The sequence below is a fragment of the Schistocerca americana genome, chromosome 10 (genome assembly GCF_021461395.2).
Source record: "Schistocerca americana isolate TAMUIC-IGC-003095 chromosome 10, iqSchAmer2.1, whole genome shotgun sequence".
Lineage (NCBI taxonomy): Eukaryota > Metazoa > Arthropoda > Insecta > Orthoptera > Acrididae > Schistocerca > Schistocerca americana.
Window position 1 is genome coordinate 48,365,118 of NC_060128.1, and position 27,488 is coordinate 48,392,605.

The 27,488-nt window shown below is 41.8% G+C and overlaps 2 protein-coding genes across 2 annotated transcripts in view; one reads left to right on the forward strand and one right to left on the reverse strand.

Moving 5' to 3' along the window:
* Positions 1-23,993, reverse strand: part of LOC124552541 — a 44,600-nt gene extending 20,607 nt beyond the window's left edge. Inside the window, exons 1-3 of the mRNA XM_047126858.1 lie at positions 23,888-23,993; positions 16,923-17,153; positions 6,757-6,947 (exon numbers count right to left, since the gene is read on the reverse strand). Of these exons, the coding sequence (XP_046982814.1) occupies positions 6,757-6,947; positions 16,923-17,153; positions 23,888-23,908 (443 nt within the window). The 5' untranslated portion in view covers positions 23,909-23,993. The remainder of the gene's footprint in view (positions 1-6,756; positions 6,948-16,922; positions 17,154-23,887) is intronic.
* Positions 23,994-24,220: 227 nt separating this feature from the next.
* Positions 24,221-26,574, forward strand: LOC124552542 (probable ribosome biogenesis protein RLP24). Its single transcript, XM_047126859.1, has 3 exons — positions 24,221-24,379; positions 24,481-24,667; positions 26,157-26,574. The coding sequence occupies exons 1-3, from the start codon at positions 24,299-24,301 to the stop codon at positions 26,402-26,404; spliced, it is 516 nt and encodes a 171-aa protein (XP_046982815.1). The 5' UTR covers positions 24,221-24,298; the 3' UTR covers positions 26,405-26,574.
* Positions 26,575-27,488: the final 914 nt, after the last annotated feature.

The following is a 27,488-nucleotide window of genomic DNA, read 5'->3' on the forward strand; positions in this document are numbered from 1 at the left end:
CTGGAATTCTGCAAGAGGAATGGGCTGGCGATCGCAAATTCCTGGTACAAGAAGAGAAGTAGCCACAAAATAACTTGGTACAGTGGAGACTGGTCCCAAACTTCAGTAGTAGACTATGTACTAGTGGATAGGCAGATGATGAGCAGCCTCACAGATGTTAAGGTCATTCCATCTGAGGCCTTAGACAGTGACCATCGGCTGTTGGTAGCCACCCTGAGAGAGAAAAAAGATAGGAGGGCAGCAGATATACAGGAGAAAAGGTTGAAGACATGGATGCTGAAAGAGGATGAACGGAGGACCCAGTACCAGACACTGATCAGGAAGAAGCTGCCAAAGGAAGATCAGAGAACAGTGGAAGAAGAATGGGGAGATTTTAAGAGGGCTCTAGTTGAGGCAGCTGAGACTGTGTGCGGAAGAACTAGCACAAATAGGAGAAGTAGGGAAACCCCATGGTGGAACAACATATGTAAAGAGGCAGTACTTCGAAAGAACAAAGCCTTCAGAGAATGGTTCCAGACCCGAACAGAGGAAGCTAGGGTAAAATATAAGGAAAAAAAGAAAGCGGCATAGACCATAGTAAGGGCGGAGAAGAAGTAGTGGATGGAAAAATGGACAAGAATGTTAGAAGAGGACAGTGAAGGGAACAAAAAAGTACTTTACACCATGGTAAGAAATAAGAGGAACGACAGAAGCGAGTGCCTGAGGATCATGGATAATAATGGAAGAGTTGTGGAGGAAATGCATGAGCTCAAAAAGATTTGGAAGGAGTACTTTGAAGATCTGTTGAATCCCGCCAAGCGGGTAACTAACAGCGATGGAGAGCCTAAGGCAGCAGACGATTATAATAGTGGGGAAATTGATGATCTAACTTGGAATGAAGTGGAAGAAGCCATAAAGAGGATGAAAGGGGGCAAAGCACCAGGTTGGGACGAAGTAACAGTGGATATGATACGAGCAGAAGGAGAAGTAGGAACCCAGTGGCTATACAGAGTGCTGAGGGTGGTGTGGAAGGAGAACAGAATTCCTGAGGATTGGAAGAAAGGAATTATAGTCCCGATCTTCAAGAAAGGGGATAAAAGGAGATGTGAGAACTACAGAGGAATCACCCTGCTATGCCACTGTGGAAAAATCTATGAAAAAATCCTGGAGAAGAGAATAAGAAGCAGTATTGAAAGTAGACTGCAAGAGGAGCAGTACGGTTTCAGACCGGGAAGATCAACAACGGACCTCATATTTGCGGTAAGGCAACTGCAGGAAAGGCACTATGAGTACGGGAAGGACTTAATCATGGCCTTTTTAGATATTGAGAAGGCGTATGACAGTATCTGTAGGGACAAGCTCTGGGATGTGCTGAACGCAAAAGGGACAGATGAAGAGATAACACGAAAAGTCAGAAAAATGTATGAGGGAAGTGAGAGTTGTGTGAAAGTGGGGAGGGAACGTACTGCATGGTTCAAGCTGGAAAATGGGCTGCGACAGGGAAGTGCACTTTCGCCTTTATTGTTTATTATTGTTATGGATGAAATCCTACAGCAAGTATCAGATGCAATTGGAGATCATAAAATGAAAGCAGTGCTTTTTGCCGATGACCTGATGTTATGGGGAAATTGCGAGAAGGAGGTGCAAGAGCAGTTAGATGCATGGGAGGCAACGGCAGCACAATATGGAATGCATTTCTCTGCAAAGAAAAGTGAAATAATTGTCACAACAAGGAAGAAGAATAGGTCAAATGTGGATATAACTTGTGGAGGGGAAAAACTACAAGTGGTAGAGAACTTCAAGTACCTGGGAAGCGTGATTGAAAGTAAGGGGGGAAACGCAATGGAAATAAATGAAAGGTGCAGAAAAGCAGGGCAGTTCTACAAATGCATTAGGGGGCTTATGTGGAGCAAGGAGGTGCCACAGAAATCCAAGGGAATTATATACCAAACCTACTTTGTCCCCATATTGGCATACGGAAGTGAGACATGGGTAATGCACAAAAGCGACAAAAGTAGAATACAGGCTAGTGAAATGAAGTTCCAGAGGAGCAGGTTGGGTGTAACAAGACGAGACAGATTGCGAAATGTGTATGTGAGGGAAAGACTAAAGGAGGAACCAGTACAGGACAGGATAGAAAAATCAAGACTGCAGTGGTATGGGCACATGAAGAGAATGGATGAGGGAAGAATTCCAAAGAGGATGTTTGATCTGCAACTGGAGGGGAAGAGGCCCAGAGGAAGACCAAGAGATAGATGGGTGAAGGGAGTGAAGGAATGTGTGATGAGAAGAAGAGAGAACTGGGCGAAGGTGGAAGAGGGGGAATGGTGGAAAGACAGAACACGATGGAGAGGTTTGTGTTCCCGACAGACCCAGCCAGTGGCTGGAAACTGTCCAAGATGATGATGATGCTAAGTGCTCTTTTTCTTAGAATTTTGATGAAACTATAAAGTGTCTTGTTTGCTGTTGATAAACGGGCATCTATTTCTATATCTGTTCTGTTGTTATTACTAAAAATACTTCCTAGGTACTTGAAGTGGTCAACAGTCTTGAAATTGAATCCATCTACCGTCAGAGGTGCATCTTTTCTGGTTTTATTACTTATGGGCAGGTATTCTGTCTTTTCTTCATTAACATGTAATCCTGTTTTCTCAGCAATTTTGTAGTAATTTTGCATCATTCTGATTAATTCTCTTTTGGAACTACTTATTAGTGCTACATCATCTGCATAGGCAAGTCTTGTAATGTTCACATCCCGTAGCTGGATCCCTTGTGGACTGGTTTTAGAAAATTCTCTATCAATCTTCTCTAGGACAAGGTTAAATAAAATAGATGTAATGGCATCCCCTCTCAGTCCAGTGTACACCTTAAAATCTTCAGTTTCTCCTACCGGTGTCTTTATGCGACAAAATTTCATCGATGCACATTTTAACTAATCTGATTAATTTTGATGTTATTTTAAATTCCTTCATTATATTTACGAGTGACTGCCGGTGTATGCTATCATAGGCCTTTTTAAAATCTACGAATAATATGTGGACATCTACACTGAATTCCCACGCCTTCTCAGTTACTTGTCTTAGGGTGAATAAGTTATCTAATGTGGATCTGTTTCTGCGGAAACGATTGGCTCGCACCGAGAAAATCCGCCACAACTGCCAGTGTCTCCAATGGCGCGCTCCTTTCAACTGGAGGTCCCTCTTCCACAGAGAGGGGCTCATCTGCCTTAGGTGACTGTTCGAGCCTCCTGAACACCTGACAGAGGGACCGGCAATTTGGGAAGGTAGCAGCTCAGGCAATCATCCCTCCCCGAGCCTGGCCCGTACCAGGGAGTATGTGCGAACCCTACGTGTTAACCCGGCACCGGGTATTAGGCGTTACCCAGCCACGTGTCAGAAGTGTGGGCCGGCCTCCGAGGAGGAACCTCAATGGCCAAATAGGACGAAAGATAGAAGGCGAAGGGGGGGAATAGGAATGAAAAACAGTGGAGAGTATTCTGATATCTACTACCGAAAACGCAGAATACATTTCGAAAAACAGTCCGGACGTGTTCCCCGAGAGAGGGGAAAAAGGATATGAGGAGGATAGACGTGCAACACGGAAGGGAATAGTGCCGCAAAGTTAGGGCCCTGCGGTAGTCGAGCAGGAACTCGCCAAAGAATTGAGGCCCCTGGGGGGTCATATCTGGGTTGTTCTGCTTTTGACAGCTACATTGCTGGAACTGTAATTACAGCTCCATTGCACGTTAAAGTCTTGCTGTTAAGGTCACCCTAAGTAATAATAATTAAACTTGGGTATCCTTTTGTGTTTATCTTGAGTCTCGGATTCAAATTCTAAGGTCAAGTAGGGGAAAACTTTTTCTGTTCTGTTATTGAATCGAAGCCATCTGGAGCACGTTTCCGTGCAGGTCCTTCTCATGTAAAGTAGCACTTGCCTCAGTGTAGGCACCGAGTCTATTTCTTTGAGTGCTCGAAAGATGTTTGCCTGTCGATGGTGTTTGTGTACCTCGTGTCGTTTTTGAAAAATTGTGAGAAAATTTCATACAGGAATTTTCTGAACTTAATTGACACAGCATGTGTGGTAGTGGGTGGTACGTGAGAGCACTCGAACGGGACAGAATGAGTGGTCTGTGGAAGGCAGGTCTATCGTTCCGTGACACTGCAGCTCGTACAGAGCACGCTGCTTCGACAGTGCGTATGTGCAACCGGTGGAGAGAAGATTCTCTGGCCTGACGTTCAGATAAAACTGCCTATTCACCTCGGGCATGAAATCTACTAGTTCAGTTAAGTCTACATGTTTCAAATTTGATCTAGTAGTTTTTAAAGCATTTGTGTTTCTAGTTTAATGATTACCTTCCACCTATGTATTTGAGCACTAGATTTTGCAAGGCATCTACAAACTATGGAGAAATGACAAATTGTGGTCTCCCTCTATGTGACCTGAAGAACATGGTGGTATCCAACTCTGATGAAGAATATGTTACTTTTAAAAAAACTTCATCGTGGTAAAGTTTCTGAAACGTACATTGTTAGCATGAGCATCAACTTTTGGTTTGGTAATGAGGTCTGTAACACTCTTAAAGGTTCTCAGATCCTCAGCATCTATTTAACTGACTGAAGCCACGAAATTCCTTCAAGACCTTCCAGCTTTTATGAAGAAGTGGGTGTCAGTGTGGGCAGCAAGCACTCCTACAACAATGAATATTTGTGCTTTGGACCAACGTGGAAGTGAACATCAGAGTACTGCTGACAAAGGCCTTAATGGCCGAAAGCTATAACTGTGTGAATCTTTTTGTTGTGCCTATCGCGACTCAGCATCTCCGCTATATGGTGAGTAGCAACTTTCCTTCTTTGGTATTGTTACAATAAAATTTTAAGTCAATGTAACTGCATGTTAATTACCTTTCCGTAACCTCTCCTACTTCAGAAACTGAGCTCTACTTATAACACTCAATAGAGGTTATCTTTCTTCAAAAATTCTAACTTAAAGGCAGTACTGACCGTTTGAGAAACAAATGCACATCAAAAGACAAAGGAGACTCTGAAGCAGTAAACACTATTTGCAGCACCCAGAGAACGTAACCAGAAGTCGTTAAAATATCTGACACAAAAATAGAATTTACACTTTGGCCGCAAACACTAAATCACACCCTTCCTCGGGGCAGCAGCTGTCACATGTCAAAATCAATTGAGAGAAGGTTATATGGATAACACACTGCACAACAGTGTCTAAAATTTTTTGCCCTATTTCTCTTATACTTTACAAACCTATCATGTTCCATGAAGTCTTTTTGTGGCTCTAACGCAAAAAGTGCATTCTCATTCCATCTGTTAGTGGGCAGAGCAACTGGCAATGCTGGAAAAGTTAAATTTTCCAAAGAATACCTATTAACTGGCAAAGCAAACTCGAGAGCTGCTGAGGATGGCAGCAGAGGGGGAGATAGTAATGACATACACTCCGGTATTATTACAAGTGGATCCATGTTGTCAAATCCAATACAGACATCACTACAGGCCATTACCTGCTGAACGCATTTTGGTTCAAAAGTGCTCCTCAGCGACCAACACTTCAAAAGCATTTACTGAGAGCGAAATGTGTATGAATCCACATTTCCTCTGAATTAATCGCTGGCAGCTTTAATATAGAGACTTACTTTCTTGCGTAAATGTTTATTGTACTATGCTCATTTTTAAACTATTGACTCATTCACACACCTTACAATGTCTTCATTCCGGCACCTTCAGGACTGAATCATATAGGCAGAAAAATTTTTCTCCAAGTTTCCCCGCTAGCTATGAAATTTTGCAAAATTGGCATTTTTTAATATTATTCACAATATCACAGCAATTTCTGGCTAATAAGACATTTATCCATATTGTAAATGGTATATTTACTGTGTGGGTTTATCATCATCATCTTCTTCACTTTCTTCTTCTTCTTCTGCTGCTCACACGTTTCATTGGTTCTTTGACTTTTTTCTTCTTCTCAACGCCAATAACCTTAGTGACACTATCTGAAAGCCAATACAGCTGCTTCCCATCTTGTCCTCCTCCAAATTGGAGTGCAGCTGCAGCCAGCCACACGTCCGAGTTATTTTCACAAGAGCTGGGTCTACAGTAATGTCAGCTCAATTGTGTGTTTTAGCGAACTATTACTCACTGTCCACAGAGATTAAGTACTCAATTGATTATATTTTTTGCATTTTATACAACACAATTACATGAGCAATTCTCAATGCCATACTGTTGACAATACATTGAGAACATTAAGTCAACCCTCACAGCACGCGCCTTCAGTCTGACTTAACGGTTATCAGTAGATACTGATTATGACATCATCAAATGCTTGTGCAATTGTGTTGTATAAAATTAGGTAATATATATGTTAGGAATTGCTAAGTGCAATTTATTTTTATGCTACACTACATTTTAGTCTGTAGCGTATAATGACAATGCAATTAAAGAATATTCCGAGCACCCGAGAAGGTTCCAAATTCCAAATCTAACTCTGAGTAACTTCTTCAGCGATTCTTAATTAGAAAGGTATATAGCTGTAATTGGTAAGCAAATATTCAGCTTAATTTTTGTGTGTGATTTTTCACAACAGCAACACTACAGACACAGGATGTATCTCTACACCTGGTTTTAAATTCAAATAACATAAGAATCTCCAGAAACACTACTATAACTGACTGACAATACAGGGGGGGGGGGGGGGGGGGAGGGGGGCAGTTACTGGGAAAAGGAAAGCAAACAGCTGTAAGCCTGTGGCACACACCTGTCCTCCGACTTCTGACGAGTAGAGTCGAGGGTAACCGCTGCACTCCCATTTGCCTCCGAAGCGCCGTCCGACTCCTTTACTGCGGGTGGCACCTTCACAGCTGGGGGAGTCGCCGGAGCTTTTACGGCGTTTGGCGACTTCGCGACACACGGGGCTCCTAAAACGTTAGCTTTAACTGGCGGATTCACCTAAGATGGGAAAACGGGTATTAACGACGTATTACGTAATGCAGTTACGAATTACTATTTCGTACAAATGACTATAGACTCAATATAAATACTTTAGTTTTTAAATGTTTCAGCCAGTATTTTAAAATGACACTACACTAAAATAAATGTAACACACACTCGTAGTAATGTCAAGCAGAAACACACGTGCACGACATACTTAGATATGCTGAAAGCAGAAGTGATGCACTGAAAGTGATTTAGGATCCACTTACTGATCACAGAAACACTGGTGCCACAAACGGATTTGTCCTCTTAAAGTCATTCCCCTGATAAAGTAAACAGCATTTGACACGGGAGGGTGAGAGTGATGGCTTGTGGACACAGTAACCCTCTCCTTGAAAACTGACTAACACACTGGATCAAACGCACCACTGTGTATCAGTTTTGGATGTGGAGGTCTCAGGCGTGTGCAAAAGCTCAAACTCCTCTAGTGTAAGCAAACACTGTCAATGACAGATTTCTGCACGGGAAATGTGCAGAGTAACTGTAGAGTATTAGAGATGACTGCACGGAAACAGGGGCAGAAATAAACCACACAATACACCGTATCCAAAAGTTATGTAAACTTACACAACACTTCAAAATGAGAAAGAATTCTTAAAACAGACACAGCTGCAACTTTCATAAAAACGTCATTTATATCGCACGGAATTAAATACACTATTGTCGAGGTGGACATACTCGGGATGTCAGTGTTAAAGGACTGTGGATGAGAATGGGTGCATCACACGATCAGTCCTGGACAAATATAGAACATGACACTATAAGATAATTGGATACATAAAAAGAAAAAAATCTACTCACCACGTGGCAGTAGAAGGAGTCAAGTTAACTTGTGAGCTACCGGGTAAGGTACTTTTTCCTTTGCCCAAATCTCTCGAACAACCCGCTCATCTAGATACACGGGACAATCCCGGGAGGAGGCGGCGTAGCTGCCTCTGTAGTTAATACGGTGGGGAGGAGGCGGCGGACATTCGCCCTCGTGTGCATCCCTGCCACAGATTACACATCGGGCCGGGTGTCGACAAGACATTCTAGTGTGATTGAACCGACGACACTGGTAGCAGCACAATGGATTCGGAATGTACAGCCGGACTGTGACGATTTCATAGCCCGCTTTAATCTCTGACAGCAGCGCCACCCTATCAAAAGTGAGGAAAAGAGTGTGGGTGGGCACCGAGGAGGAATCAACCTTTTGCATTACACGACGGATGGCAATGACACTCTGATCTGAGATGTAAGATTGTATTACAGCCTCGGTTAGACCGTCAAGCAGCCCGGTGTAAACTACACCACCGTGGGAAGAATTCGAAGTTCTACGAGCCTCGACATGAACAGGTTAGCCGTGGAGAAGCGAGGCAGCAAGTAGCTGTCGTGCTCGAGAATCGAAAGCCATCTCCAAAAGCGAAGCGCCATTCTGTAAATGAGAGCAGGATTTCACTGGGCCAGCAATGGCATCGACACCTTTCCGAATAATAAATGGATTGACGGTGGCGAAGGACTGACTGTCTTCAGTACGTGATACCGCAAGGAACCGCGGTGCAGCGGGAAGGGTCTTCACACGGTAGTCCCATTACATTTACATTTTGTCTACGTCGACGGAGAGGATGAGTGACACGTCGCGAGGAAATCCCCCACGACTGCCAGCGTCTCCGATGGTGTCCTCCTGCCAACTGGGGGCCCCCTTCACGTGGGGGCACACCTGCCTGACGTTACTGTTCACACCTCAGGTCACACCTCCCCGACACCTGACGGTTGGACCGATGGGCAATCTGGGAAGGTTACAGCTCAGGCAATCACCCCCCCCCCTTTCCCCCCCTGGGCCCGGCCCGTACGAGGGGATACGTGCAAACCCTACCTGTCGACCCGGGGCAGGGAATTACGCGTTACCCAGTCACCTTTTACACGTCAGACGCGTGAGCCGGCCTTCGGGAGCGCACAGGGAGGAAGAAGAATGAAATAGGATCCTCAAATGCCTAAGCGGAGGAACGAGAGGAGAAGGGAAACAGTTGAAGGAAAAGGGAGCCAAAAAGAAAGTTGAGACCGTTCGCAGGTCGTGACAGAATGCAGATTGTTCCCAATAATACCCCACACGTGTTCCCCAACGGAGGGGGAAAAAGAATATCAAGAGGATAGGGAGGAAAAAGTGCTGCAAAGGCCTCGGACCCCGTGGTAGCCGAGCACTAACCCGCCAGAGTGGCGAGCCCCCCTAGGGGGCAAAGTGGTCGTGAGGAGTCGGTACTGTTTCCTGGAGGCAGAGAACAAGCGGACAGTGCTATTCTAAGAGCAGCCGTAAATCCTCTCTGTCTCATCGAAGGCCACGAAAGTTCCATTGAAAGAGAGTCGTAACGAAGAAAGGGGAGGAGGGAAAAAATGAAGGGGTGTCACTTCGGTGGCTGCCAAGTGCCGGCCTTCAAGGACTAACTGCTACTGGGTGCAGAGTCTGGAGAGTTCTGTTCCACGAGATCTACAGAAGTGTCGGCATTCACCCTCTCTTCGTCTGTGTAATCCAGGGCAGAAAAACATATTGGCAGTGCGTAATGTAGACATGGAGGTCAGCCGGTAATGGTGTCACGTGGCGATACCATTTAAAGGTACCTCTGTGTCGGCGAAGGAGAAGACAATTTATCTTTGTTCGATTTCTTGGAGCCTTTCCGATAGGCAGAAGTCTCAGATGTTTGTTGGCCGGAGGGATGGAGGAAGTCGTCGCACGAGCATTCTGTCCAACCTTTCCAGTTGTATTACAGGTGACTTTGTCCTGTGAGGCGAAAGTTTAACAGTCTGATGCACAGCTGGACGAGGAGATGGTGATGCTACCACGACAATGGGCAATTTCACAACCACAGTACTGAATTTCAGGTTACACATCTGCATTGCCGTGTCCTTCGTGAAGCGAAATGTAGCAAAAACAGCGCTGTAAGTGCCAGATGAAAGAATGATGGGTTTGCGACTAGTCAACGACTTGCAAGCGACCGGGTAAGGAACTTTTTCCTTTACCCAGATCTCCCCGACAGCCCGCTCACCGAGATAGATGGAACAATCTCGCGAGGAGGCAGCACAGTCACCATTGCATTCGATACAGTGGGGAGAAGAAGGCAGACAGTGCCCTTGTGAGCATTCCTACCAGAAGTTTGGCCGGGTGTTGACAGGACATTCTAGTGTGGTCGAAATGATGACCTGGTAGCAGTGCATCAGGTTCAGAGTGTACAATCAGGCTGTGATAACTTCATAGCCTGCTTTGATCTTCGACGGAAGCATTACTCTATCAAATATGAGAAAAAGAGTGTGTGTGGGCACTAAGGATGCATCTACTTTTTTCATCACCCAATGGACTGCAATGACACCCTGATCAGTGAGGTACGTTTGGGATTCTGCTTCAGTCATACCATCGAGCAGCCTAGTGTAAACAACATCACGGCAAGAATTCAGAGTTCTACGGGCCTCGACAGGAAAAGGACAGCTGTGGAGAAACGAAGTGGCCAGCAGTAGTTGTGCTTGAGAATCAAAAGTAGTCTCCTAAAGCAAAGAGCCACTGCGTGAATGAGAGCAGGATTTTACAGGGCTGGCAATTGCATTAACACCTTTCTGAATATGAAATGGATGACCATCTTCAGTACATGAAACTACAAGGAACTGTGATGCAGCTGAGAGAGTCTTGGCATCAGGAGCTTCATTCCGTTTACGTTTGGTAGATGTGGACTGTCAAGATGACGATTGGCTCATTGTGAGAAAATCCCCCCGATTGCCAGTGTCTCCGATGTACACTCCTTCCAACCAGGGGACCCTTAGGTGATTGTTCACACCTCAGGTCACACCTCCGGAACACCCAAAAGAGGGAAAAATTGGCAATTTGGGAAGGTAGCAGCTCAGGCAATCACCTCTCCCTGGGCGTGGCCTAGCGGAGGCTACATGTGAACCATACCTGTCGACCTGGGGCTGGGAGTTATGTGTTAAAAAAAGCAGAATACATTTCCAAAAACAGCCCAGCCATGTTCCCCAAGGGAGGGGAAAAAGAATACAAGAGGATAAACATGCAGCATGGATGGGAAAAGATGCTGCAAAGACTGGTAGCCAAGAACGAACCCGCCAAAGAGCAGTGAGCCCCTGGGGGGAATTCGCAGTGTTGCAGAGAAATTCGGAGAACACTTTTCCCAGCATTTTTAGCCATTTCATCTACTGTGTATTCGTTGTGTGCCACACTGTTTTCTTTACCGATTTCTAGTAGTTCTTTGTTAAACATACTGTCTTCAACAGCAATATTTTTATATTTTAACCATTCTGATGTATTTTGCTTTTTGGAATTCGCATTAGCAACCTTCTCTTTTTTGCAAGAATGGTACGGCATGTTATCAAAAACAATAACTGCATTTTCGTGAAGCCAAAAAAGAACATCTTTAAACCATTTCTTGAACATATCGGTGCACATCTCTTCATCTGATCCCCACACTTCATGGGTCTGAAAATTCACAGACAGCCTCAAAAAAAAAAAAAACACACACAACCCTGCTTTGCTCCCAAAGTGTGCGATAACCAGGTGTTCACCCACTGGGCCCTTGCTTCCAGTGGGTAAACTGGACAGAAACTCTTGTTTAGAGGATTTACCGTATTTACTCGAATCTAAGCCGCACTTTTTTTCCAGTTTTTGTAATCCAAAAAACCGCCTGCGGCTTAGAATCGAGTGCAAAGCAAGCGGAAGTTCTGAAAAATGTTGGTGGGTGCCGCCACAACTATCTTCTGCCGTCGAATATATGTGGCGCTACATAGGCATGCTTTGTAGGCACAGAGATAAATACTGGCACCAAAACAGCTGCGTCAAAAAAAAAAAAAGTGGAAGACGAGCTTTTTTCTCCGCCCCGAGTTTCGACCACTGCATTTTCGTAGATTATCCAACGAAGTAAATACAAATTCCGGATGAATTGTGAATCACATGCAGTATTCTCTTCACCATAAGAATAATACAAATATAAACATTTTGCCATGTATTGTTTCGTGTTTGCTGCTATCTCGTTTAAATCCTGTCTGCCTAATAAACTACGAAACTAGAGTGAGACAACAGCAAACGCGGAAGAATATACATATCATGCCATCTTTATATTCGTATTATTCTTATGCCTAACAGTGATACAGTCAGAAATGAAGCATGGCAATTGACTACATTTTTAAATCTAAGATGACTCTAATTTCTGTGCAGAATGTAATGTACTAAAGAGGTGCCTATAAAGATTTTCAAACGTAGGAAAATTTTCGCTAAACTGTCGTTCATAACATCTATCATACGCAGTCTATTATTTGGTTCTTGTTAATCATTAGCAAAGAAAGCAGCAGTGTAAGTAACAACAGATACCAGTCTCTTGCCATTGTTTCACTAATGAGACGATTCCTCTTTTTTTTTTTTTTTTTAAAAAAAATTATAAGCGATGGTAGCGCACACAAATGGAAGCCATGCAGCGAGCGGCGACAGGCGAACTATCAGAATGCAACAAACAATGCATGACACAGTACAGTAATGCATTTTCAGCTTGGAGTGACGTAAACACCTATAACAAAGAAAATGGCGCTTATCAGATCAAAGAAAAATAAGCAATCAATTCAAACCAGACAAAGCACGTGAAAAAGGAATCGTACCCGTATAAATAAGGACGGAGCGCCTGACGCATAGCAATGGCTACCAGGCAAAGCGTAACTGCTAAGCTTACGACTCGAACCAAACTTCTGTAGCTGTATCGTCATTCATTCGATCTAAATTGCGTCTCATATTACAATGGACCAACTTTGTTTCGATTTGGAGATGTGGCCTAAAACTTTTGTCTCCCCTTGAATTTCGAGTCTCAAATTTCAGGTGCGGCTTAGATTCGGGAAAAATTTTTTTCCTCGATTTCGAGTCTCATTTTTCAGGTGCGGCTTAGATTCGAGTAAATACGGTAATGGCGTTATCCACCCAGATGTTATTTCAGGTATGTCCTGCATTCAACCACGTCTCGTCCAAATAGTAAATGGGCCTTCCTTCATCTCTCAACAATTTAATGGTTCGCAGATAATACCACCTCCATAAAATGATGTCATCCCTGTCTATTAGCAGGCCATTGCTTCCACACCAAAATGTAAATAATATATAAAATGTAATTCTCCGAAAATTGCCCAACTCTAGATGTTTGTTCATGTCAGCAAGCACTTTGTAAATTGTTAGCAATTCGTTGTGGAATAAATGAGGAGACATGAACAACACTTACTGAAAGCTTCTGCCATGATTGTTCTTTTTTTAGGAAACTTCAGTGTGTGGCCTTGTACTCATTTATCAAATGATACAGCGAAGAATAACCAACACCTGCATGTGCAGCTGTTTTTAAAACAATATCAGTCATTCATTGCTCGATACAACAGCTCTGTTTTATAAACATTAAGAAACACGTGTTTCTCTGCAGAACTTACTGACTTCTTTTTTTATCACTATTCGGGTGAACTCAAAACTGACATGTCGACATCGATTGCTGTTATCTGTGGAGGATGACATAACGAGTTTAGGCGTATGTGATACTAATGGGAGAAAAAAAGAGTAACTATTGGGTGAGCAGAGAAACAGTGATCGATTAATGCGATCACAACCACTGATACTTACATTAATAATCAAAAGGTCTTCGAAACATGATAAACCTTACAATCAGATCCTATGCTCACACGCTAACAACTTTTACTCGCAACATATGCGGCCACACTGACCGAGCGCTTCCCGTATTGTTTACCGCTTGACTGCAGTGCTCTGGTCACATGATTTGATGTGTTTCCAGTCTGTCTCTCATTTCGGTGAATGGACTGTAGGCATAAGTGACAGAGTACGTAGCTCACAATGTTGCTTCTTTGAATACGTTTCTCATTTCACCCCACCGCTGACAGTACTCATTTGTTTGAGTCTGTTGTTCCTTTGTTTTCATTCTCCTCCAGCACTCTTTTCCCCATTCTTCGATGTCCAAGTTTCAGACACACAAAAGCGTATGTTCCATACGGATCTCTCTGTTCGAAAGCATTTCAGACAACGGTCTGTCTGTACCCTCCACAGTGAGTCTGTTGACATCCCATATTAAGAGGAAGAAAGCACCTTTTATGCAGTTCAGAATGCTATATACGGTGCCTTCCTGGATACAAGGGATCATTTGTCGCACACTGGGATTTTGTTTTTCCATCTCTTACAGTTGTGGGGTTAATACTTTATCTATTATTATTGTTTATTGTGATGTGTGTGATATCCAACAATGACAGAAGCAAGTTTGTCAAACATTATTTAGTAGGAAAGCTCAATGTCGTTCTCTGTACCAAGGGATTGCCGTACGAGATCGGTCGGGGGAATGTTTGTGCATTATGTGCTTCCTTTGAAAGAGGAAAATTTAATGGCTGAGTGGTACCCAATTCTCCCTACTGACAAGTCGTTCATCAGAACTGCTGCAGGTCTGAAGGCAAACAAGAACACTTGCTGTGAATAACTGCAAGGAAATGAACAAAAATTTATAGGGAGGACGAAAGAGACTAAACTTTAAGGAACTCAGCTAATTTGATCTTTGTAGCATCATTTGAGACAGGTAGCTGGGTAAAAATCAGAGAGAGGGAAAGGAAACATCAAAAAGTAAGCCTTGGCAACAAGGCCTGAAGCGACTATACTGTAGACGTTGACAAAATCCTGCTATGGCTTCTGCTTCGTAACATCCTAATGATTATCTTAAAAAGATGGTGCTTACGGAACTAATCTCTCTCCATAAACCACTGTTTCCCTGATACCAAATTGAGGAACTGGGAAAAACATGCGGACATACAGTCATGGGGCTTCAGTCTATCACTGCCATTTCAATCAGCGTAGATACGAGTCCAATTTAAGGGTCGGTTTGCCACCAACAAAAAATCTACGACCAAGCTGTTAGATCAGTTACCTTTGAGGACAGAAAGAGAATCCTTTCACTGCTGCGAGCACGTGTACAGGCCACGCTATGCTATTCCTGTGCGGTCGAGGACGTGTATACGCACGCCACTCGGGTTTTCCTACAATGCTACAGACAACTTAAAAGTGTCCCGAGCTGCCGAGCAACTTCTGTATCCGCGTGAACAAAAAAGTTTCAAGAATTTATCTTACAACATATGTGCCTTATTCTGTGCTACAATTTGCAAAAAAACTCATTCTGATATGGCGCTTTTTATGTCCACACGAATCGCGATGTGCAAGGACACGAATGGGCGTGTTACGTGACACAGTCCTTCAGATACGAAACCCGATAACTCTAGAACGAAATGAGATATCCTTCTGCTCTCAATTTCAAACAAAATTTCTGTATCTTATCTACATTTCATTCACTGTAATGTATGAGCTAATATCAACCATACATAAAGTTTACACAATGCATTTTTACCTCTGCAGATTCTTTACAACTGGATGCAATGTTTTACTTTTTTGATGCTGTGCAATATGATGGATAACAAAAAGAAATTCAGTTCAAAATCGAGTGAAGATACGAGAGAGGTTTAAGATAAGAGAGATTGATCGGGAGTAGGAGACAGCTGCTAGGCTTTCTGTCTGTGAAGAGCTGCCTGTCCAGTGGAAGTACACATTCAGCGCACGTCTCCACCTGCTGTAGTGGGCGAGCGAAATTCTGTGCAGACGTGAGTGGAAAGTGTCCTGAAAAGACAAGACTTTAATTCACAATGCAGAACTGTATCTCTGATATATTCTTCTTCTTCTTCTTCTTCTTCTTCTTCAACCTGGTATGGAAGCAGCACCTGAGGTGGAGGCAAGTGTTTGAGTTGAGGCCCACAAGTACGGATGATGTAATATAACGAAGTTGTATCGTTAATTGAAGAGAGAATATAAGTTTTAAATGGAAAGAGGTGTTTAAGATGCTTTTGTAACTAGATAAAGAATTGAGCTCTCTTTCAGCATATTACTTACCTCTTCGGTGAAAAAGACCCAATCACAGGGGGGGGAGGGGGGGGAGGTGGGGGGGGGGGTTGGAACTGAATAGCAGGATCAGCTCTGGATTATGCAATAAATAATAAAGGTGACGAAAGTTGTGCCAGGCATGCACACGTGGACTTTAAGGAATCAAGATAGTTTGATAGCTCAATGTGCAAAATTGATACATATTCAGTCCACAGACAAGTTAAGACCCACATCAAGCAAAAACAGTGCACTACTAATATTAGAAAAATTGGATAGCAAGTATTTCATAAAGGCCGGAACACTGTCTCTCAGCACAGGCGCCAGCATTCGGCGAGCAGTACAGACATAACGAAAGCTGCCACAGCACGGAAGACAGAGAGCACAGGTGTAGCAGTGAAAAGGTTCATCACATGTAGCGCATCGTGGGAAGACTGGCACAATTAAGTTATTTCAGAAAATTCAGGAGAGGAACTGATTGTGTCACTGAATAATCACAGTGACTTCCACTTCAAGTATCTGTGGGAGTGAAGAGTAATGTCATTAGAGTTTTTCCTATTGTGCATACAGAAAAGGTGCACAGGCAGATTCAGCTGAATTAACTATTAATACAGAAGCTGTTATCAGCAACTTTAGTCTTTAACTTACTAACAAAATCCCTTTCACTGTTTGGAATATAATTGCATTAACACTAAGCTAGTGTACTTTATAGTGCTGTTCTTCCTTCTGCCACATATAAAATCAAAATTACACACGTTCCGTGCAGGTACAGCAACTCTACACGACCACACGCAACCCCCACAATCTTCTGCTGAGGCGTCAATCCTATCCGAGTAATTTTTGATAGAATGTAGCTCTCAATCTCGGCACTCCGATATCAGGGCCCCACAAAACTAAATACCATTTTTATACCGATCGAAAAGTGGTTTTACAAAGTTCTCGGTCAATGCAACAACAACGAAGTTACCAATTCCATATCTCTAGTCTTTTTCGCACACTTCTGCAGAGAGTAGGATTACCACAGTGTGCCGGAGAGGCGAGCGGAGCAGCAGTGGTGGCGGCGGCGGGGCCCGCGGTAGCTGCGGGTGGATCACCAGCTGCCGGGCGAGGGGCGGCTGCACCAGCTGCAGGGGCGGCTGTGCCGCCAGCCGGTACTGCTGTGCCAGCAGCGGCAGCGACACCACCGGCAGGGGCTGCGCGTGGGCGGGCACGGGTGGCAGCAGTTGGCCGGGCACCCCGACGAGTGGAGGCTGCGTGCAGACACGTCCCTCGTCCCAGTCCTGTGCACTCTCAGACATTACTGTTACCAGTTATGACGGCTACCGTAAAAATCCTGGATATACTGAAAGAACCCGAAGTTTTACAGAGTTTCAGGGAGAGCATAAGTGAACAATTGACAGGAATGGGGGAAAGAAATGCAGTAGAAGAAAAATGGGTAGATTTGAGGGATGAAATAGTGAAGACAGCAGAGGATCAAGTAGGTACAAAGACGAGGGCTAGTAGAAATCCTTGGGTAACAGAAGAGATACTGAATTTAATTGATGAAAGGAGAATACACAAAAATGCAGTAAATGAAGCAGGCAAAAAGGAATACAAATGTCTCAAAAATGAGATCGACAGGAAGTGCAAAATGGCTAAGCAGGGACGGCTAGAGGACAAGTGTAAGGATGTAGAGGCTTATCTCACGAGGGGTAAGATAGATACTGCCTACAGGAAAATTAAAGAGACCTTTGGAGAAAAGAGAACCACTTGCATGAATATCAAGAGCTCAGATGGAAACCCAGTTCTAAGCAAAGAAGGGAAACAGAAAGGTGGAACGAGTATATAGAGGGTCTATACAGGGGCAATGTTCTTGAGGACAATATTATGGAAATGGAAGAAATGGAGGTAGATGAAGATGAAATGGGAGATATGATACTGCGTGAAGATTTTGACAGAGCACTGAAAGACTTAAGTCGAAACAAGGCCGCGGGAGTAGACAAAATTCCATTAGATCTACTGATGGCCTTGGGAGAGCCAGTCCTGACAAAACTCTACCATCTGGTGAGCAAGATGTATGAGACAGGCGAAATTCCCTCAGACTTCGAGAAGAATATAATAATTCCAATCCCAAAGAAAGCAGGTGTTGACACACGTGAAAATTACCGAACCATCCGTTTAATAAGTCACAGCTGGAAAATACTAACACGAATTCTTTACAGACGAATGGAAAAACTGGTAGAAGCCGACGTCGGGGAAGATCAATTTGGATTCTGTAGAAATGTTGGGATACGTGAGGCAATACTGACCCTACGACTTATCTTAGAAAATAAATTAAGGAAAGGTAAACCTACGTTCCTAGCATTTGTAGACTTAGAGAAAGCTTTTGACAATGTTGACTGGAATACTCTCTTTCAAATTCTGAAGGTGGCAGGGGTAAAATATAGGGAGCGAAAGGCTATTTACAATTTGTACAGAAAGCAGATGGCAGTTATAAGAGTCGAGGGACATGAAAGGGAAGCAGTGGTTGCGATGGGAGGGAGACAGGGTTGTAGCCTCTCCCCGATGCTATTCAATCTGTATATTGAGCAAGCAGTAAAGGAAACAAAAGAAAAGTTCAGAGTAGGTATTAAAATCCATGGAGAAGAAATAAAAACTTTGAGATTTGCCAATGACATTGTAATTCTGTCAGAGACAGCAAAGGACTTGGAAGAGCAGTTGAACAGAATGGACAGTGTCTTGAAAGGAGAGTATAATATGAACATCAACAAAAGCAAAATGAGGATAATGGAATGTAGTCGAATTAAGTCGGGTGATGCTGAGGGAATTAGATTAGGAAATGATACACTTAAAGTAGTAAAGGAGTTTTGCTATTTGGGGAGCAAAATAACTGATGATGGTCGGAGTAGAGAGGATATAAAATGTAGACTGGCAATGGCAAGGAAAGCGTTTCTGAAGAAGAAAAATTTGTTAACATTGAGTATAGATTTAAGTGTCAGGAAGTCGTTTCTGAAAATATTTGTATGGAGTGTAGCCATGTATGGAAGTGAAACATGGACGATAAATCGTTTGGACAAGAAGAGAATAGAAGCTTTCGAAATGTGGTGCTACAGAAAAATGCTGAAGATTAGATGGGTAGATCATATAACTAATGAGGAGGTATTGAATAGGATTGGGGAAAAGAGAAATTTGTGGCACAACTTGACTAGAAGAAGGGATCTGTTGGTAGGACATGTTCTGAGGCATCAAGGGATCACCAATTTAGTATTGGAGGGCAGCGTGGAGGGTAAAAATCGTAGAGGGAGACCAAGAGATGAATACACTAAGCAGTTTCAGAAGGATGTAGGCTGCATCAAACCAGTCTCAGGACTGAAGACAACAACAACAACAACAACAACAACAACGACAACAACAACCACCCCAAGAGGACCAAAAACGCCGAAAAGGAGATGGAAACAGCAAACTAAACAATAGCACAGACCAAAACAAAGCCATGAGGATAGCCAGGTCCGACATAAAGAAGTCCACTAAGAGGGAAAAGAGGGGACAGGACAAAGGAGCAAGGATAGGGAGGGAGAGGAACAGGGATGGTAATGCAGCCTGGAAAGGAAAGGAGACTGCAATAGCTCGGGGCCCCGTGCGCACCACATACGTACCCACAAAAGGACTGTGGAACATCCAAGGTGAAAACCATTAAACTGTCTTAGCAAATACACAGCTGTAGTATGCCCCACCCCCCACCCCCTTTCCCATGGCAAAAATAACTGACAAACTTTGTTATGCCTGTAACATGGACAGCCATTTCCGTAGTTAACCATGGAAATAAAAAGTTAAAGGTAACAACCGTCATCTTAGTAGCCTCCGAAAAAGTTTGTATTGCTTTAATATGGTAAGGCTGGTAGTCCAACCAATAGAGAATTTCTGGAGTGATGTTCCAGGATCTTTGGTACAAAGCCCTGTGCCTTTTCTTGTGTGTATGGTTCTTGGCTTTATTTACCTCCTTGGTGAATCAGAAACATCACTTTTGGTTTGGAATGAATCAAAAATCTTGTGATATGCTCCGTAATGACCGCACGTCATCACTGACCAGGAGACTTCTAACGTTTTTCGGACAACAAGAGACAGTGTGGTATCGGGTTGCAAGGCACATACATCTCTCAATTCAGTTAACTTGCACGTTGTGTGTAGCCGATCCTCTTCCTCTGATCAGCTACATCAGTCCCCCACAAGCTTCTTCTCTGAAGACTATAACTGGTTAAGATAATTTATTAAATTACTTCTGTATCCTTGAAATAATTTTGGTACTCGTATAATACTTTTCAGTTCCATCACTTTATATTTTTAACTTTCACAGATATTAACTTCTGCAAGCTAACTTATTCCTTACACGTTAGACTCATTTACACATATTCAAATAGCATACATGTGTCTTGTTTTGTTCACAGCCAAGACATGAAATAATTTAAGTCTCTATTCTCAAGTGAGTCCAATACATGAATGTGCATAGCACTCTATATTCCACTGTTCAATACTCTCTTTTACAATCACCACAGACATTAACACATCAAAGAATACGACATAATTATTCGTCGAGTTCACCTCACGTCTTCTGTGGCACTGGCGGCAAACATTGATGTCGTCAGTGACTAGCCCTCTTACAGTCATCTAATAACAAACTTCTGATTTTCACCCAGAAACAGGCGGATCGGTAGAAGTGACCTCACTCTACCGCACTTGTACCTAAAATATCGGGCGTTCGAGACAGTTGAAGGCCAAGTGTTTCTAGAATTTACACCAAAATTCTTGAGACACTACAGACTACGTATGGGGTTGCTCGGTTGTCTGGTGCAATTCTTTCTGTTTGATGTCAATGCGGTGACTCATGCGTCTTTGTGGTGATGAAGAGATGAAGTGACTAGGACACCACAAACACCCAGTCAAGAGTGAAGAAAATATCCGACCTGGCCAGGAATCGAACCTGGGACCTCGCGATTTAGAGGTAGCGATTCTAACCACTGGCTGCTGGCTGTGGACTCTGATACACACCATTAAAAGCCACTCTTGGTTAATAGAGACAATTTCTGGTGGTATACATGCAACACAGCTATTTTCATCAATTGAGTACTGAATTTGTTTGTGATGTTCCTGACATTTTACTTTGCGGCTGCTTTACCGAGGAACCAATGGTTTGTAAGAAATATAAATGTATGAATCCCAATCTAAAGATTCAAAAATTGGAACATGACTCACAATCTCCAAGGTGAGATGCCACAGCATAAAGAAAAGCTTCATAGATTCCACAAGTTGTTAGATGAAATTCATCCCAAAATCGACCTCATCTTGTAGGCACAGTGAAGTCAGTTTCCTGTTCCTAGATGTGTTAGTCTACAGAAGAACTGACAGTACTCTAAGACACAGAATGTATAGAAAGTCTACAGACACAAACAGATACTTACATGCAACTTTGCACTACCACGCAGCCTGGAAGCAAACACAGCTCAACGTCTTTGCATACAATCTATCAGTGATAACAACAGCTTGGAAGCACAGCCGAATTTCTTAAAGGGGACACTGAAAGCCAATGGCTATATTGATTTGCCCATGGATACAGCTATAAAATGAAATAGTATTAATTACACTAACAAAAAGGCCAAGGAACAGCTTTCTAACTATGTAATGCTACCATTCGTTTCTAGTGTTACTGGCTACATAAGCACAACTCTTCAGGAACATTGTATAAGAGCCACATGAAATAAACAGAGAGAGAGGGAGAGGAGATGATGAAGAAGAATTTTTCTGACAAAATATTTGGACCTGATCACCTCTGTGCTGTGGTAGTCTATGAAGTCACATCTCTTTGTAAATAGACAAAACGGGAAGGGCAGTAAAAATGTATGAAACAGCACAAATGCAACACGTATCTCATTTAAAAAAAAAAAGTGGTAGTTGAACATCAGAAGAACTGTGCTCAAGATTTGGTTCCAGTAATTTACAAGTGCTAGCCAAGGTGTGTAACCTTATAGAAGGACAGTCCAAGAAGTGGTTGAGATTTCTAAAAACAAATATAATTTCAATAGTGACAATGGCTATCGGCTTCCAGTATTCTGACTCCCCACCATCAATGAGAACTGTCCAGCCATAGCGCGTTACGAATACAAACCACTACCGGGAAAGCCACCTCTACAGCACAGCAATAATGTTTTGGTAAATTGTCCCCTCTTTCTCTGCCTGATTAATTTTCTATCCGACAACAAAGGCCAGAAAAATTTCACCCGATCACCCCATTTCATTACGGCAAGCACAGGAAAAACTCCATTTTGTAAGTGAACATGACATTGGTCTTTCAGTGTTCAGCTAACCAGGGACACCAGAAGATCCTGAAGAAGATCCCAGTAGAGGGATTGAAACGTCGATTGTGGAATAAGAAACTGGAGATTAACATCAAGTGGTCCAACAACCTAGAACATTCTAGCTTCAATGATAATGGTCACAAGAACCCGTGGACTCACATACCTACAGATGGTTACTTGGATTTTTATTGTCACTCGCTGCTGTGTTTCAGAAGCATCTTCTGTGGCAGTTCACTTGAAGTAAATAGTATTTATTCAGCAGAAGTGAGTAACAAAAATATAAAGTAAAACATAATTTTACATCTTGCAGAAGCCTTACCGATCTTTCAGGTCTTAAGCTCAATTCCCAATAAACGTACTCCTTAATGGTTCTAATCTCCAGTTCTGATTTTATGATGGACCATACTGCCTTTGATTTGTTTCCATGAGCCAAGATGTATTTATTATTAACCATTTCTTTTACTGCTTTCACTACGCTTTTATACTATTTAACATAGTTAATGATAACAGGGGGGGTTGTTGTATTTCAATTCATTGTGCAGCTGTCTTTTTTTTTTTTTTTTTTTTTTTTTTTTTTTTTTTTTTTTTTTTTTTCCAATTGGATATTTTTATTCCAATTTAGCTTATTAGACACTTTTGTCTGGCATACTCCAAATGGAAATATTTCATTAAATACATGTAAAAAAAAATTCAAAGAAATGTGTTAAAATGTACAGAGACTGGAATCTCATCTTGAATTGCCACTCCACCTCTTCTAATTCAGAGCAGACATATCTTAAGTTTTCACCAGTAAAATGTCTTTAGACATAAGTTTTTTATAGTACTTTGTTCATTTGCATTCGTCATTTCAATAAACAAAGCAGAACGGTCTGAAAATCCTATATCTACACATAGCTTCCTTTCATCATCAAATGTATAATTTGTTAGAATATTATCGATACAGGTTTCGGTATTGTCATTTTTTCTTATGAATTCCGTTAAGTTTGCCTTGAACCCAAATTTTTTGATCAGGTCCATAAACTACACTGAGTCACTGGTTTAATTTGATAAATTTATATTGAAATCAGCGGTTATTAAAACCGTTTTTCTTTTTGTCATTACTGATTTTCTGTAAAAGACCCATTAACTTTGGTAAATATCATTTTGTTACTGTTACACCTGGAATTGTGTATATAGATATAATGACAACATTTTGTTTTTCTAATTCAACTGAGCAGGTTTCAAATACACCTTCATTTAGAAAAACCATCTTTCACTTTGTACTCTAAAGAGTTACTTACACGTATTTAACAGAGTAACACACCTACATGCAGTTTATCAAGGCAATGCGTTGAAATATATGAGCAATAGAACATTCTTTAATAATAAAAATAGCTTCTTAACCTAACCTTGTTATTGTGGTATTTAGGACCCTGTTATGGTTAATCAGGGGAAAAAACAAATAACCATGGAAAACATAATTCCACTGAAGTTTGAAAGAATCTCTCTCTAAACGTAATTTACAACGTAAGTTGGTGTTTAACTACTTTGCTTACGACAAACTCCGTTGATGGTAAATTGTGGACTACTGACGGACACTTAGTGCGGCGGAAATACAATGGTGCTCAGCAATATAAACAAATTTTAGACATTAACAACACAACTGCAATATTTACCACACTGCCAAATGGAAACATATCTATTCAACGGCGCTTGCACCGTAATTTTGGTCCTACACTTTCATGATAAAACATTATAACACGTATTTCAAACAACCCACCTTTGCAAAGATTGAACACTCGTTCCCGGAAAAACTTGTAGTAGTTCGCAGAAAATCGCCAAGAATCTGATAAGACAGCTATTTTGCTAAGAAGTTTAAAACACATGTTTTAATATTTCAATACTCTGAAAATAATTTCTTGTCGGGAAAAGTATTTTTTCGGTTTGTATAGTTAAGATTTTTGGATATATTACAAGCAACAAGTTTTCACTCCTGCCCTTCCGCTGACAACAAACAAGTGCCGAATTCGATCTTCTACTGTCTTTCACGGTGCTCGGCGTGAAGTGGTGTAATGTTATTGTAAACCATGCGTATAGAAACGTGTTATTTTTGTTCTTCCCGTATCTATCCGGGACATGGAATACAGTTCGTAAGAAATGATTGTAAGGTGAGTTTTTCCCCGTATTGGATAACAACGAACATTTGTTTCTGTGAACTGAAGCGAAACTCGTTCTTAACGCTAGTGTCTCATATTTGTGTGATTTATAGATCTTCAAATTCTGCCGATCGAAATGTCATGCGGCTTTCAAGAAGAAGAAGAATCCACGTAAAGTACGGTGGACCAAAGCTTTCCGAAAAACAGCAGGAAAAGAACTTGCTGTAGATCCAGCTTTTGAATTTGAGAAACGAAGGAACATACCACTGAAGTATGACAGGGAGATGTGGTCAAAAACTGGTAAATGCTCTCTTGACAAAAAAAGCTTATTAGTGTTAGTCAAATTGTAAGCTAACAAGGAAATTTGTTGCAGTATGTACATCAAAGTATGTCAATGCCGATATACTGCAGTGGACCTTTTTAAATTTTCACCTTGTCGTTGTTGGCTGGTAAACTCTGAGAAAAGCTAATTTAATCAAATTGTGGAAGTACGTTGGCACATGTTATACACAAATAGGCTATCGTGCAGTAATCTTATAACAGTAACGCTATGAAAATTAATAGAAGAAATATGTACACGCATAGAATATGTAGATGCTTTTTTTACGAGAGTTGTGCTCAGCTGAAGACTCGCTGAAGGAACCATTCCAGAAATTATTTGGCAAAATCTAAATCAGGAAGGCCAAACAGTATGTCGTCTGTCGAAGTTCAGGAAATTGGATACGAGCATTTTACGATATTACTCATCAGTATACTAACTACACTCCCTAATTTGGTTGGTCCCTGTTGTATAGTGTTCTTTCTTTCATACGCAGCTTACAAAATATAACTTCTATCAATAGCTTACAAAATATAACTTCTAATATTAGCCCACGAAAATAGTTTTGTTTTATTTCTTTGCATCTTTCTGTACTATGGCTGGACACATTACAGACACAAATTGGTGACACCATGACTATGAACAGTGTGCTGTGCCACAAGAACTCTCTTCAGTTTGCCTGGAAAACTGGTAGCTAGTTTTGGCTCCATCCAGAAGCCATACCAGGTGATGGCATTTGACTTCTATCAATTGGGTTACTGGCAGCAGTTGCCTCACAGAGAGCCATCTGAGAGCATGAGTGTACTCTTAGGTGTCTGATGATAAGCGTTCCTTACAGTGACCTGTTGGAAATGTATGAGTAGGCATATATATTCATACTTGCCACAGGAAATTAGTTCTTAGTATTGTGCCAACAAGTCACGGAGAGTTCTGAACACTCACTCTCTCTTCCATCTGTTATTTTCATTATGATACCTGCATTACATGGCCAAGAGTGTATCTAGGATAGGAGCTGAGCTGATGAATGACAAGAGTTTTTGAGATTTATGAAAAATGTCCCCAGGTACTCTTGCTGCTAGTCAACATTCACTACACACTGTGCCTTTCTTTGATCTAACACTAAATTGATTTGTCTGTCTATGTGGTGGAGAAGGGTTCAAGTTAGCTGAATGCCCCTGCCTATTGATATTAATTTCACTGCATGCCAGATTTCTTTTTGTCCCAAAATGAATTTATTGCTGTTATACTTAACATTTAATGTTTTTTTTTTTTTTTTTTTTTTTTTTTTTTTTCGTTATTGCATTGTGCATGGGTGATGGACACAGATAGGACAGTTCCTTAAATGGCTGTTGTGCAATACCCAAATGGCATGGCAGTTGTGCCATACCTGTTGTAGTCAAAACAAGATTTTGAACAAGACATTCACGTCATTGTAGCTACTACATTGAACAGTGTTGTTTTCTTTTCCAGTGGAAGCTATGAAGCGTGTAGACGAGATCAGGCAGAAGCGAGAGGCCCACCATATCATGCAGCGGCTGCGGAAGGGCCGCGAGCTGGAGACCCAGCGTGACATCAAGGAGGTACACAGGGACCTCTCGCTCATCCGGTCTCCTGCGGCAGGCCTCAAGGACAGGGCCAAGGAAGAAGCCTTCGTTCAGGTTGAGGAATCTGACACAGAAATGGAAGTCGCAGAGACTGTCGAGCCGATGGGAGCTTAACCGTGACTGTGTGTACTTATTTGTTCTAAAGGAAAGTGATCCGAAGGACTGAAATTGACAAAGAAAAGTAATCCGTGATGTGTAGCATATTGCACTGTGTTAATTGATGACAAGTTTATTTAAGAACTTACTGTTCTAATTTCGCCAAAATAAATTCGATAAGTTACCCAGTTAGTGTTTTGCTCCATTCTCCTCAAATGTTCTCTCTCTCCCTCCATCCCTCCGTCTCCCTCTCTCTCAAAAATTGCTAATGTTGCTGCGCATACCAAATACCATACATCTTAGCACTGACATTCGTAATATTTATTCATTAATTTTCCTTCATTTATCCTCTTCCTATTCATATAAATTATTTTACAATATTTTGTTTATGTGTCTATCGACCTGCCAGCGCTTTCGTTCGGTAAGTCACATCATCTTTGTTGTTAGATATATTTTTCCCACATGGAATGTTTCCCTCTATTATATTGATTTTACAATATAATTAACACGTAACTGCTGTGACTTGTCACCAATGAGCATCCAGTAATTATTTTAAAACAAATTGATACAGGATTAAACAAAGTTCACTGAACCATTAAGAAGTTTTTCAAAGTTAACGCACTTAATTGGCAGCTGTTAATGCAAAATTTGTACATAGTTGCCAATTTAGTGCATTAACTTTGAAAAACTTCATAATGGCTCAGTGAACTTTGTTTACTCTTGTATTAAATTGTCTTAAAATGGTTACCGGAAGTTCATTTGCGACAGTCACAGTAGTTAAATGTTAGTTACATTGTAAAATAATTTGTACGAGGAGAAAGAGGATAAATGAAGGAGAATTAATGTGTAAATGTTATGAATGTCAGTGCTAAGATGTACCATATTTTGTTACGTGCAGCAACATTAGCGGTGCTAAATAGATGTAACACAAGGTGGTCTGTTGATAACTGATCCTAAGTGACCAGTGAGAGATTAAAAAGGAGACAGTGTGTTCAGTAAGTTAACTTTTCATGTTACAATCTAATCAGTAATTTGGATTGTGCTTCCAAGTTCATGGTACTAACAACACAATTTTCATGTCACTCTGTGTTCTAAAATGTCT

Excerpts from the sequence above, each read along its gene's own strand:
- LOC124552542 (XM_047126859.1), top strand. The coding sequence starts at position 24,299 with ATGCGTATAGAAACGTGTTATTTTTGTTCTTCCCGTATCTATCCGGGA. Across the intron at positions 24,380-24,480 it reads TCGTAAGAAATGATTGTAAG|ATCTTCAAATTCTGCCGATC; the intron begins GTGAGTTTTTCC and ends TGTGATTTATAG. Across the intron at positions 24,668-26,156 it reads GGAGATGTGGTCAAAAACTG|TGGAAGCTATGAAGCGTGTA; the intron begins GTAAATGCTCTC and ends TTTCTTTTCCAG.